We start from the raw sequence: 12204 nt of genomic DNA, 5'->3' as shown, positions 1-12204 counted from the left end.
CAAAGTATAATACAGACAAGCACTCACATCCTTTTACTTTCCTACACAGCACTATCTATAATCTTAAACTAAACAAGTGAGTGTAGTGGTTAAGCCCTGAAACTCCCCAGTGCAGAGAATGCCAATTGTGTCTTATTGGCTGATCACTTTAGAATATGGGTGACCTGTCCAATATGCACTAAACAGGCTACCAAATTTGTTTCACTTTCTATCGCAACAGGATCTGAAGCCAGGTCTTCTGAAGCAGACAAAACACTGTTTATAGATACAGAATAAATTATGAGCTAGCACACCTCTGACTCACAGAATCTCATAGAACAAGTACGTAGTTCATTCTTCTTCAGTAAGACAATTCACTATGATGAAAATTCATGTTACTGGGGTTTATTCTGAATTAAATGTAAACTTCATTTCTAACATTGCCAGTTAGAAACAATGGAACAAATATGAATAATAATCCACAGGCTTTATTACTGAATTGGTTCTAATTAAAGGGATATCAATGGGATATCAACGTACAGTTTTCTGCAAGTTTGCCATGCAGCTTTGACTGAAGAGATGAACTCAGACTCAAACCGTTCTGAACTGTAACTCTGTTCCCCGCCCCCATAAAGTATTAAATTGTTTTATTCTGACAAGTATTTCTACATACTTTCACGGATATGGAACAAATTCCACTAGCTAGCAAAGGCCTTCTATAACTTGCTTCTCACTTTACAACTAGAGTTCCAAGATCTTCATTTCATTTCCAATATGAACTCTATTTTTATAGAAAGTTAAACACACAATGGGCCTAATCCTGTAGCCAGTCTTAGTATTCAACACCCATTGCAGTCAAGATGCATTCTGCGCACAGAGGAGTTACAAGATTGGGCCCTACGCGTATGTATACAAATGCAGTGTGCATTAACTATCAGGCAAACTGGTACTTTGCTGCTACATAAAACTGCTGACTTGTACAGATTTATTATACCTGTCTTAGACAGCTTGCCTGTGCTTTTGCTGCTTCCAGAGCTATCTCCTCTTGTCAGAACTGAAATCCCACTGAAGCTGCTGGCTTTCGTTACAACTGGCTTCAAATTGCGGATGGAATTATCAGAGTCCGTGCTGCTCCAGGGTCGGGGTTCAGAGTACTGCAGCTCATTTTCAGTACTGCTTTGATGGCTGTTGGCTGATCTCCCTGAAGCTTCCTTATTGACTCTGTAATTTATAAACTAATCTTTTAATACATGCATTGTTTGCAAAATAAAGAAAAAAATTAAGATAAAATGCATGAAGAATACTTTGAGATTAAAAATAATGCATAATAATACCTAAATATCTGCCGCCTTTGCTGCGTACTATTAGTTTCCTCCTCTTGGATTCTGTTGACATTTTTAACAAGAGAGCTTAGTATTTATTAAGAAAATGTAAATAGGAACCAATTTAAATTGTAAATACTCTTACCTTCTGTCAATAAGATAATTCTCTTGGGAACACAGGGCCTGGAAAAAAAAGTATAAAATACAATTTAATTTTAATTATTTTCCTTAATAATGCATAGAGACTCTAATCAAGATGAGACCCGATGGTGTTATTTTTTTTACTCCAATACTCAACGTCGCCCAGCTCTTCCCGTATAGTATTCCGATCCTCTTTTGCATTGACGATGCCTCCCAACTTTGTATCATCATAAGATTTCATTAGCACACACTTACTTTTTGAGCCAAGATAATAAATGAAAATATTACATAAGATCAGTCCCAAGACTGTTTCTCGAGGAACTCCACCAGTAAACTCCCTTCAGTCCAAGAGTTCACCTTTCAGTACAATCCATTGTAACCTCTTTAGCCATGTCCTTACCCATTTTGCAATTCTCGTACTAATCCCCATCTTCTCCAGAATTAACTAATAAATTTTCCATGTGATAACATATCAAATGCTTCACTGAAGTTCAGTGAGATTAGATCTACTATATTTCCCTGGACCCAAAAAATTAGTTATCTTCTCAAAGAAAGATATCTGATTAGTTTGGCACAATCCATGTTTGGTAAACTAATGTTGCATTTTATCCCATTTTCCATTTACTTCCATGTCTTTACACCTTTTTACCTTCAACATTTATTCTGAAGCCTTGAATACTACTGGAGGTCAGACAAATGGGTCTGTAGTTGCCTGGATCACTCCTTCTCACTTATCTCCCTTCTTAAATATAGGTACTATGTTTTCTATTCTTCCGTTATTTGTTTCCATCCCAATTTAATAGTTTATTACTGTAATTTTATATGCCAGTTTTCAGCATGCTGTAATGGAGATTATCTAGATACCCTGCCTTGAGTGCATTAAGATCTTTGAGGTTTGCTTCCACCTTGGATGTGGCAACATCTATTGGCTACCTTGCCTTTCCCCCCCATGTTCTACATTATTATCCTTATTGAAAACTGAGGCAAAGAGCTCATTTAAGTTTGTGGCTCATACCTGGGTCTCTACCCCATCCTCACTGCATACCAGTCCCACTTCTTTTCTTGTTCTATTTTTATTTATATGACTAAAAATGGTTTGCTATTTGTTTTAATTTCCTTTGCAGGTTTAATTCATCTTGACTTTTGGCAATTTACACTTAATTCCTACAATTTCTGACCTTCAAGATGTAGCTTTCTTTGTTGATCAGTCCTTTCTTCCATTCATTTTAGGGTCTCTGCTTACTCCTATAATACCCTTTTTGAGGTGGTTATTCATCCAGTTATGTCTGGAGCCCTTTCCTTCAATTTTCCCCCCCTTGTTTGGAATGTAAATTCAATACTTTTTTACACCTTTGACACCAAGAAATTCCAAATCTCCTCCACTTTTACATCTCTGAGCTCTTTAGTCTAACTGATTTAACTAACTAGTTCCCTTAATTTCTGAAAATCTGCCCTTTTAAAAATCAAAAACTTTCCTTACCAACCTGTTTTTTCATTATTCCATTTAATTTACACTTAATCAGCTCCTCATCACTTGATCCAATGCTATTTTTTATGACCACTGCTTCTGTGAGGTCTTCACTATTTACCAAAACCAAGCCTAAAACATCATCAACTCTTGCTGGTTATTTGGTGAAGAAATATGTCAGCTATTATATCTAGGAATAATTGGGCCCTACCATTATTAGTAGCATTTGCTCTCCAATCTATAGCCAGGAAATTAAAGTCTCCCATAACAATAATTCCTGGGAGTAGTTGTTATCTTTCTATATTAAAAATAGATTTCTACTCTATCCATATCCAAATCCTACTCTGCGGGATCTATAACAGACCCTGAGCCCTACTGCAATAGGCACTCTTTCACAATCCTTTCCCAAAATGATTTTGGCCCAAACCATTTCTGTTTTATCCATGCTATCTTATTTCTTTACAATCTAGCACATCACTGATGTACAATGCTACCCCCACCACATTTATCTTTATTTCTCTGTCTTGAACAGCTCATATTCTTCAATACCTATATTTTAGTAATGATTGTTATTCTGCCATGTTTCTGTTATCCTTATAAAATCTGTTTTCACATCCTGCACCAATAGTTCTAGTTCTTCCATTTTGTTGCCCAGTCTCCTTCCATTAAGGTATAAAAATCTCAGCTGCCTCTCTCTGCCCTCAACCAATTTCCTAGTTCCTAGTTCCTGTAGCCTTTTTGCTCTCCATACTCCTACCCTGATGTGTTCAAATAACTATTTTTGAGCTCTGTGAGTGTAAAAAGCATATTATTACATCAATATAGCTCCCTACAGTCAGACAGATACCATAAAGGAATGTAGTGATCTGAAAGCCAAATTATGATCTCCCAACCTTTTCACCCATCTGCACTAAGCAACCATTATCTACTTACATAACAGTGTGGAATGATTATGGGCTACTGAGAAAAATATCACATTTTCACGATATTTGACATATTTATTTTGTCAGTACTTAAATATATTAATGACTATTCAAGTGAACCCAAAGGCAAGGAAACAATATGTAAAAAAATTGAAGCCTAACAATTATCTATCTAAGGTATTCTTATTTACATACAAACAATAGAAAGGGATTGCACAGTGACTGAGAGGCTCACGCACTCTCTGCCAAAGTTCCTTGGGCGGTCAGAAGGAACTGAGAGGCAGTTGGAGTGGCCTCAACCTTTATCCTCTCAAGTGGGAGGGAAGAGGACACTCTCAGGGTGCAGACACAGCCCAAATACACTGTTGGCCAAAAGAATCCAAACTTAAGTGCATGGCACAAGCACATCAACTGTAATATATTTGGACAAGCACTTGAAGAATCATTACTTCTGAACATTCTGGGTTGAACGATTGTTTCTTAGTTTAGGTTGATTGCTTTCGAAAGGAATAACAACACAGAGGTCAAGGAAAAAATACAAAATTAAAATAAGAAAAAGTAAATGTTGTGGTAAGTACTGTAGAAGTCCGAATAATTTGTTAACAAAAGTTTGTTCTCTTTTGCTGTTGGACAAAGTGAAAAATGCTTTTCGATATATACAGGTGCTGCAAAACTAGTCTACCAAAGATTATTCTCCTCATTTTAGAATGAGAATCTGTTTTTAGTATTTTTTGTGCAGAGAACGCAAAAAGGCAATTATGTAAAAAGGTACCTTTTAAAATAGATGTCCTTCCTGTATGTTTTTTATTTATGCTTATTTTACTGACAAACAAGGCTGAATTCCAGTTAGCACTGCAGAGTTAATACTGCTCTGGCACAGTGAGTTGGATATTTTACTTGCTCAGACATCATCATAATGATCATCGAAACCATCAGAACTGTTAAGTAATTTTTTTAAACTGTATATAGATGAAAACCTATATCATTAAGAAGAAAAATCCTTTTAAATATGAACTTTGGGTACATGTACCTATAAAATTGTCAGACAGAAAAAAATTTCCCAAGAGAAAGATGCAGTGAGATTTCCTTTTGATTTAATACCTACATCTTGTGCAAATATTCGTTCTCTAGCTCTCTGGTATTCTTCTTCTCGTTCTTCTATAGATTTGCTTCTTCTGTCATCTTTTAAGCGTATTCGCATCTAAATTAAATTAAGTGATTAGATTAAATACTAATTTCTACAAGGAAAAATAGTATGAATTTATAGTCAAAGCATCAGTATGAAAAAAATAAAATTCCATACATTTACCTGGTTATCATCTTTGTCTAAACTAGAATTCTCTCTTTTAAGGATGTACCGTTTCTGAAAATCTTCACATTTCTCATCCTTTATATGCTCACAAAACTTTTGATCAGGTCTAAGGAAAGTGATTAGGAAAAAAAGTTACATTTCAGACAAAATGATGAATGATCTTATAAATATATAAATCCATATATTGTATATCAATATAAGAGACACACTGACACCAAGTGAAATAGTTTGAGAAACATTCTATTAAAATATCACATATAAAATACTACAATTTGACTGGAGTGTTGGGTTTCATAATAAGCGGTCGACCTGCAAACTGAAAAAATATCAAAAACATAACACGTTTCTGTAACCTGACAATTCTTGCTGTCATGATGCATACGAAACCTTTTTCTAAAACAGACCTATTCTTCCTTCAAAGTATGTTTTCAATTCCCAATGAAAGTAGCAAGCAAACAGGTTTCACTGGGGACTCAGAAGTTTCTCATAATCTATAGTTGTAGCAATGCAAGGGAATTTGGGATGTGCATGAGACTGAATGATAAGTGTCTACTCCTTAAACAGCCACAAAACTTATTTCAAGGGAAATTAGAATATAAGGAGATGGGAGTGATGGAAAACAAATTAAACGGTTAAAATGAACAATAGAAAAAGGCAAGAGGAGGAAGAACGCAGTCATGCATGCAAGCGGAAGTCTAGCAAGAATGCAGGAAGCTAGAGTTCATGACAGCTTTGTTTTGGTTTTTTAAATCCAACTGCCTTATGAATGGATCACGAGACCCCCTCCAAACTACTGTTAGGTACCAAAAACTACTGACAACAATGGCAACTATGCTAAATTATTTACAGTCGCATGATCAGACAACTGGAAGGAATTTGGCTACTGAAGGGTATAAACATATATATGGTCTGTATTTCGGGGTTTTTTTAAGTTATTACTCAGAGCATTTGTATAAAAGCAGGATTTTTTTTCTTTATAATGTGAACTGCAGTACTTTTAACCAAACCTAACTAAATGGTTGCTGGATGCCCATACATAATTAGCAGGCATTTCAGAGAACCTTTAGACTGTCTTACCTCTTTCTTTTAAAGGTCCCTGAATTTACTGCCCTGCAATCACCAACTTCCCACTCCACTGAGACGTCCCAGTGTGGACTGGGTTGTTGATATCAGTAACACCACTGATCGACGCTGGAGCGGGGAATCTGCCTATGAGGAAAAGGTAAGTTTGGTTTTATTCAATATGGAGCAGCTCTCCAAGATTTTCTTTCTAAATTCTTATTTTATATCCCAAGTGATTTAAAATAAGAATACTGAAACCTTAAAGAATCATCCTAATGTCTATAGGTTAGATGAAATGCCTGCTAATTAGTAATTGCATTTATTAGGGCTTCCAGAGACTATTCACAAGATTGTTGGGTGGTGTTTTTGTTTTTAAAAAGTTTGCAATTAAGAGTTTTTCTGCTACTGCTATTTATTCCCCACTTCAAGTAATCATAATCCTCGGTCTGAGACATCAGACTTTGTGGGCATGGAAATGCCTGATTTGAGAAATATGGAAGTATAACTTCAGTTAGGAAATTTATAGCAAAACCAAATGGATTCAAATATTTAATACCTCAAAATTATATATACTTCCATCTTCAAAGTATCCTATAAACATTTATTGGTGCAACCTAATGGCCCGTCAGAGTGTTACCAGTCCCATTTTACAGAATACAAAATTGAGGTAAACGGATTAGATTTTGTGGCCCAAAAATCAGACGGAATCCATGTTAGCACTGGGATTAGAACTCAGGCCTTCCCAGCTCCTAGATTTGTGCCCAAACCACTAGAAGATCCTGTTTCATGCAAATATACTGAGTAATAAAAACAACCAAAAAATACAAAAAAAATCTATTAGCAGAATGGTTCAGAGAGAATAGCTTTGTGTTATAAATCTTGGGTTTCCAATGGGCCTAATCTTTCTAGAGCTACAGAGTTTAACATATCAGCAGGGTTAAATCAGACTTCATCTTTCTTAGATAGGTTGTATGCGCACATACGTGTAGAAGACAGACAGGTCTTTTGGATGAAACATATACTGTGTGTGGATATTGAAGATCTTATGATCCCATTGTGACACTATCTCAGGGCAACACCCTGCACCCCCATGTTTATCCTTATAATACGATTGTGTGGCATCCAATGCAAAGTTTGTCATGTTGGGTGTCTTCGGAAGGCTCATGATGTACCGAGCATTGTTATAGTAATGTTATAGGTTGTAATTTCATGTATTTAGTTATGAGGCTGAAAATGTGTCCTCATGGCTTAAAACAAGCCCATGCAAAACTCTCCAGGAACAGAGAGGCAGTTCACACCTCATCAGGGCACGTATGGGACAAATCCAGCCCAGCCTCAGAGGAACGAAGGACAATGGTCTAGGCAGCAACAAAGGATTTGTTGGACTCTCAAGTCATCCCCCTTCTGTTGGTCAGTTTGGGACTACATTGAGGTAATGCTCACCTGACCCTGAAAGGGGGGGGAGGGGGGGCAAAGCCAAGAGGGAAGAAAGAACACGATAAAAGGGAGAGACATTTGCCATGCTCTTCCTCTCTCTTCCACCTCAATCTACAGACACCACCACCAGCGACTGCAGCACTGATCAAAAGTGAGAGCCTGGCTGAAGGGCAACCAGCCAGCCTATGGTGAGAAGCATCTAAGTTTGTAAGGGCACTGGAAATGTTAAAGATCAGTTTAGAATGTGTTTTGCTTTTATTTCATTTGACCAAATCTGATTTGTTGTGCTTTGACTTATAATCAGTTAAAATCTATCTTTTGTAGTTAATAAATTTGTTTATTCTACCTGAAGCAGTGCGCTTGGTGTGAAGTGTGTCAAGGGACTCCCCTTGGGATAACAAGCCTTGTACATATCAATTTCTTTGTTAAATTGACAAACTCATATAAGCTTGCAGTGTCCAGCAGGCATAACTGGACACTGCAAGATGGAGGTTCCTAGGGTTGTGTCTAGGACCAGAGATATTGGCTAGTGTAATTCAGTTGCACAATCCAAGCAGCAGCTGGCCAAAAGGGCTCACTCACGTCTGGGAGCAGCTTACATGATATAGGTTGTGCACGAACATCCCAGTAGTAGGGGTTCTCACAGCAGAGCAGGGTAAGGCTGGCTCCCATAGTTGAGGATTGGAGTGACCTAGCAGATCACCGGTCCAGATAACACCAGGGGAATGTCACACCCATGTCTCCTTATGTGATAGGGGTTTGCCCTGTGTCCTTGGCAAGAATGTCCCAACCCTCACAGTTATATAGCTGTGGTTGTCAATTTGGTTGCTACCTTCCACCCAACTATATCTATTAATTATTTAACAGCAGGATGACAGTTAATATATACATTTAAGATATTATTACTGAAAGCTGTTTTCAAAGTTGTTCAATTGTTCTTTAAACCTGGCTTCTTAAATTCTGAACACAATCAAAACACTAAAAACGTTAATCAAACTCAAAACCATTTAGAGAGAGAAAACGGACAAGAGAAAGTTATATATACAATTTTTACCTTAAAAGTTATAATTAAAAATGCAAATAGTAACAAAGTAAACAAGGCCAGTTCAAGCAATGCTGGAGACCTTCCCAACCCCACTCCCTCCATCCAGTCGGCCTCCACATGATAGAAACCAAAATTCAGTAAGACCCCCTTATCACTTCACTTGCCACCAGCTGTCCTATCATTCTAGTTCAGGGGCCGCTGCTTATTTCCACAGGGAAGCAACAAGGAATGTACCTAGAACTAGTGGGGTGTGTTTCTGAATAGAGTTACAAAATTGATGGAATTTTTTTTTTATATACAGAGACAGAGCCTGTGATGTGACACATCCAGGGTTGCATTACATACTCTATCTCACCAAGAGCTCAAAGTCTTCTTAACGTGACACCTTTTATATGGACGTTCATATTCCACATCACATAGCTTCGAATGAACAATAAAAATCTCACTGACAACCGTCCTTGAGAGAATGAGCCCCCAAGTGTTGATTGACTCCTGAGGTTGCAGATTTGGTATCACTGTCTAAATTGGCCTTGAGAGTAAATCCATGCACCAAAATTCGAAGAATTATTTCAAAATTATGACAACTTACATTCTTGTATTGCTAGTTTTGTTTACTATCACTGACTTCCCACTCTGGTCCACATTATGTTCCAATCCAAAGTAAGCAGCTACTCTGTGCAACAGCATTCTATGGTAAGAGGTCATGGGGGGAAATTTTTTGCGTGGAAATCTGGAAGAGAGAAGTACTCGTTTTACAAAACAAAAAAAATATTTTTGAATAATTTTTTTGTTAAAATTGCATCACTTACTCGTTACCACCAATGAAATCTAAAATTTCCTGTTCTAATTTCAGCAGCATCATTCTGTCCCTGAAAATAAAATACAACACTCATATAGGAAACACTCCAGAATTGAAAATATATGAATTTTAAACATGCATAGATAACATCCGTTCCCCTAATGAATGGGCAACAACGGCAGTTTACCAGCAGGACCACAAGGTATCTGATTTGCTACTGTGAGTGGATTTTTAGAGTAGAATTGTTCTATCTTGTAAGAAACCAGAATACAAAGACCCCTCTCAATCTCTCTCTTCCCATGAGAGTCAGCAGAAAGAACAGTCATTGAGATGATGTGCTCAAGTGAAAAGAATAAAATGGCTTCAAATCTCTACCATTGGGGTCCCTGCTGGTTGATATGGGTAAGCAGGACTCCCAAATGGGCAGGGCGCAAAAGCCAGTTACCTCCTGTGCAGGAGATGGGTCGCTGGCCATGGGGCTGTCCACACTGGTGTCTTGGGCATGGCCAGGAGGGAAAACAGCAGTTGCTGGGTCTCTGCAGCCTCTGAGCAGGCCAAGGAGGCGACGGGGATGGGGGTGGGAATGGGGGCTGGTCCCCTCTCTTTGCCTCTCCTATGGTCAGTGCAGCTGGCACTCCCTACCCCCAAAGTGTGTGGTGGGGAACTCTTCGCTCCTGCAAAAGCAAAGGGTCTCAGCAAACACACTGACCACAGTAGGGCAAACTGCCTGTCTCTTCCCTGAGGTAGGAAGGGGAGGGGAATGCATACAATTAGAAAAATTTCTGGGGGTGTTCTTGCCTTGACGTGTCATTCAAGTTCAAGTAAGAGGTGTGCTATTCTCTTATTTAATTGAGCTGTATTACTTCTTAACCCCATTAAGGCCTTAATGGCTAAATCCTAAAAGGGTATCTGATTCTAGAATCTAAAACTATATTTCTGCATGTGGCTCGCCAAGGTGCCCCAAAATTTCCATCCAGTCCACAACACTGAAAACACTGACCATCCAAAATTTTCAAGTTCTCCCTGTAACTTAGACACTGTGGCGTCTTCTATACAGGACCAAAATAAAACAAGGCAATATGTTACAGAATATACATACACACTTGAACTCCTTTGCCCTTTTCATAGCTCCCTATAGATAACAATACATGAAGTTTTAAAAATAGGATTATAAAACATTCTTAAATAAAAATTGACTGCTGCATATTTTCATTATTTTTGTGAATTGCAGATCTTCATTCTCAATTTCTTCTTCAAATTCATAACCACGAACAAAGAACCATGAATAAAAGATAAAATACTTAATTTTCATATCATTTTTAAAAATATGGCCCAGGCAGGTAGTGAAAGTAGTTACTATCTGATGGCTGCTTGTAACCTACATAACGTGAATTTCAATACAGTTCTTAATGTCACTATTATCAAAATTATGAATGCAATTGGCATTAATTAGAAATTTTATTTGAAGCCTCAGTAAAGGCACCAAGGAATTAATGGGAATGGAAAACTTACTGAACTTTCACCCCTAGAAGCATTTCATCCAAGTCAAGAGTGAGACAAATTGATGAGGAGCAAGGAGAGGCTTGCCCTGCTGCTGCGAGTACTACATTTTCATGTAACTTGGCATCTTTCAGCAGCACCAAAGTCAACTAATGTTAAAAATTACAGAGGCTTAGATTTTAAGACCAAAAAGAAATAATTACAACCATTTAGTCCAATCCCCTGCAAAATCCAGGCCACAAAATTTCACTCTGTAACTCCTGCATCAAGGCCTTAACTTCTGGTTGGGCCAGTGCATCTTTTTGAAAGATATCCAATCTTGATTTAAAGACTTAAAGTGATGGAGAAGCTATCACATTCCCAGGTAAGTTGTTCTAATGGTTAATTACTCTCACTGTTACAAATTTGCACTCTTTTTCCAGTCTTCGTTTGCCTTGATAACAGGCAGCTCATTCATTGAGACTACTGTCTCTCATGCTGATCAATACTATTTCATTGTTTCCTTGTGCTCCCCTCCAGTTTGTTGTATTCACTTCTTGTCCCTTGTCAGATATTTGACTGTAACTTTAAAAAGTTACCTAAACAGGAAAGGATGGTTAAAAAAATTGTTTTTGGTGGAAAGGGAGGAGAAAAAGTCCATCTCAGCAACAGTATCTTAAATGGTTTCTAAAGTCACAACTGCTTCATGATTAACTAAACTTTTTCATTTATAAATATAAAATCAGTCACTAACATAGCAAGTATAGTTTTAAGAGAGAAACAGTACAAAACAACTGTTTCAGTGAAAACTGTGGCCCTTGTATCGTTTGGATCAGCATCATGATAAAAACAACTACTGAAACATGGCTGTAGTATACAGCTTGGCTCACATGGTTCTCGGGGGGAAAAACATTATCCACACCAATCAAGCAGGTGTTCTTATCCCAGTAACAACAAGGCCTATGAATTTGGAGCTCACATACCCTGGGGATGGGCTTTGTATAAGTTAGATAAGAAAGAAGTCCACAAAAAGGGAGAATGTTTGACAGTTTGAAAAGAATAGAAAAAAAAAAATCAAGCCCTGACATTTAAACCATTTTTTTAAAATGTTTTCAGAAACATTGTATAAATGTATTTTACAATTATATGAAACTGAAGACGTTAAAATGGTGAGTACATTTTGATGCTTTAATATAAAATTTGTCAGACTGCTTCTAGCACCAGGGATCTATTTTGC

General features: G+C 37.5%; 1 protein-coding gene across 13 annotated transcripts in view; it reads right to left on the bottom strand.

The window, feature by feature from the left end:
* Positions 1–12204, bottom strand: part of R3HDM1 (R3H domain containing 1) — a 167092-nt gene that overhangs the window by 61382 nt on the left and 93506 nt on the right. For 10 of the 13 annotated variants that reach the window (XM_073305350.1, XM_073305337.1, XM_073305338.1 and 7 more), the window contains 7 exons: positions 9499–9558; positions 9279–9419; positions 5143–5251; positions 4939–5034; positions 1447–1484; positions 1314–1364; positions 974–1200 (listed from right to left, as the gene is read on the bottom strand). In XM_073305350.1, coding sequence (XP_073161451.1) covers positions 974–1200; positions 1314–1364; positions 1447–1484; positions 4939–5034; positions 5143–5251; positions 9279–9419; positions 9499–9558 — 722 coding nt within the window. The remainder of the gene's footprint in view (positions 1–973; positions 1201–1313; positions 1365–1446; positions 1485–4938; positions 5035–5142; positions 5252–9278; positions 9420–9498; positions 9559–12204) is intronic. The other 3 variants (XM_073305339.1, XM_073305346.1, XM_073305341.1) reach the window with 2 other exon arrangements.

This window comes from Lepidochelys kempii, chromosome 11 (genome assembly GCF_965140265.1).
Source record: "Lepidochelys kempii isolate rLepKem1 chromosome 11, rLepKem1.hap2, whole genome shotgun sequence".
In the NCBI taxonomy this organism is placed as follows: Eukaryota; Metazoa; Chordata; order Testudines; family Cheloniidae; genus Lepidochelys; species Lepidochelys kempii.
This window is presented reverse-complemented; position numbering and strand designations above follow the sequence as displayed.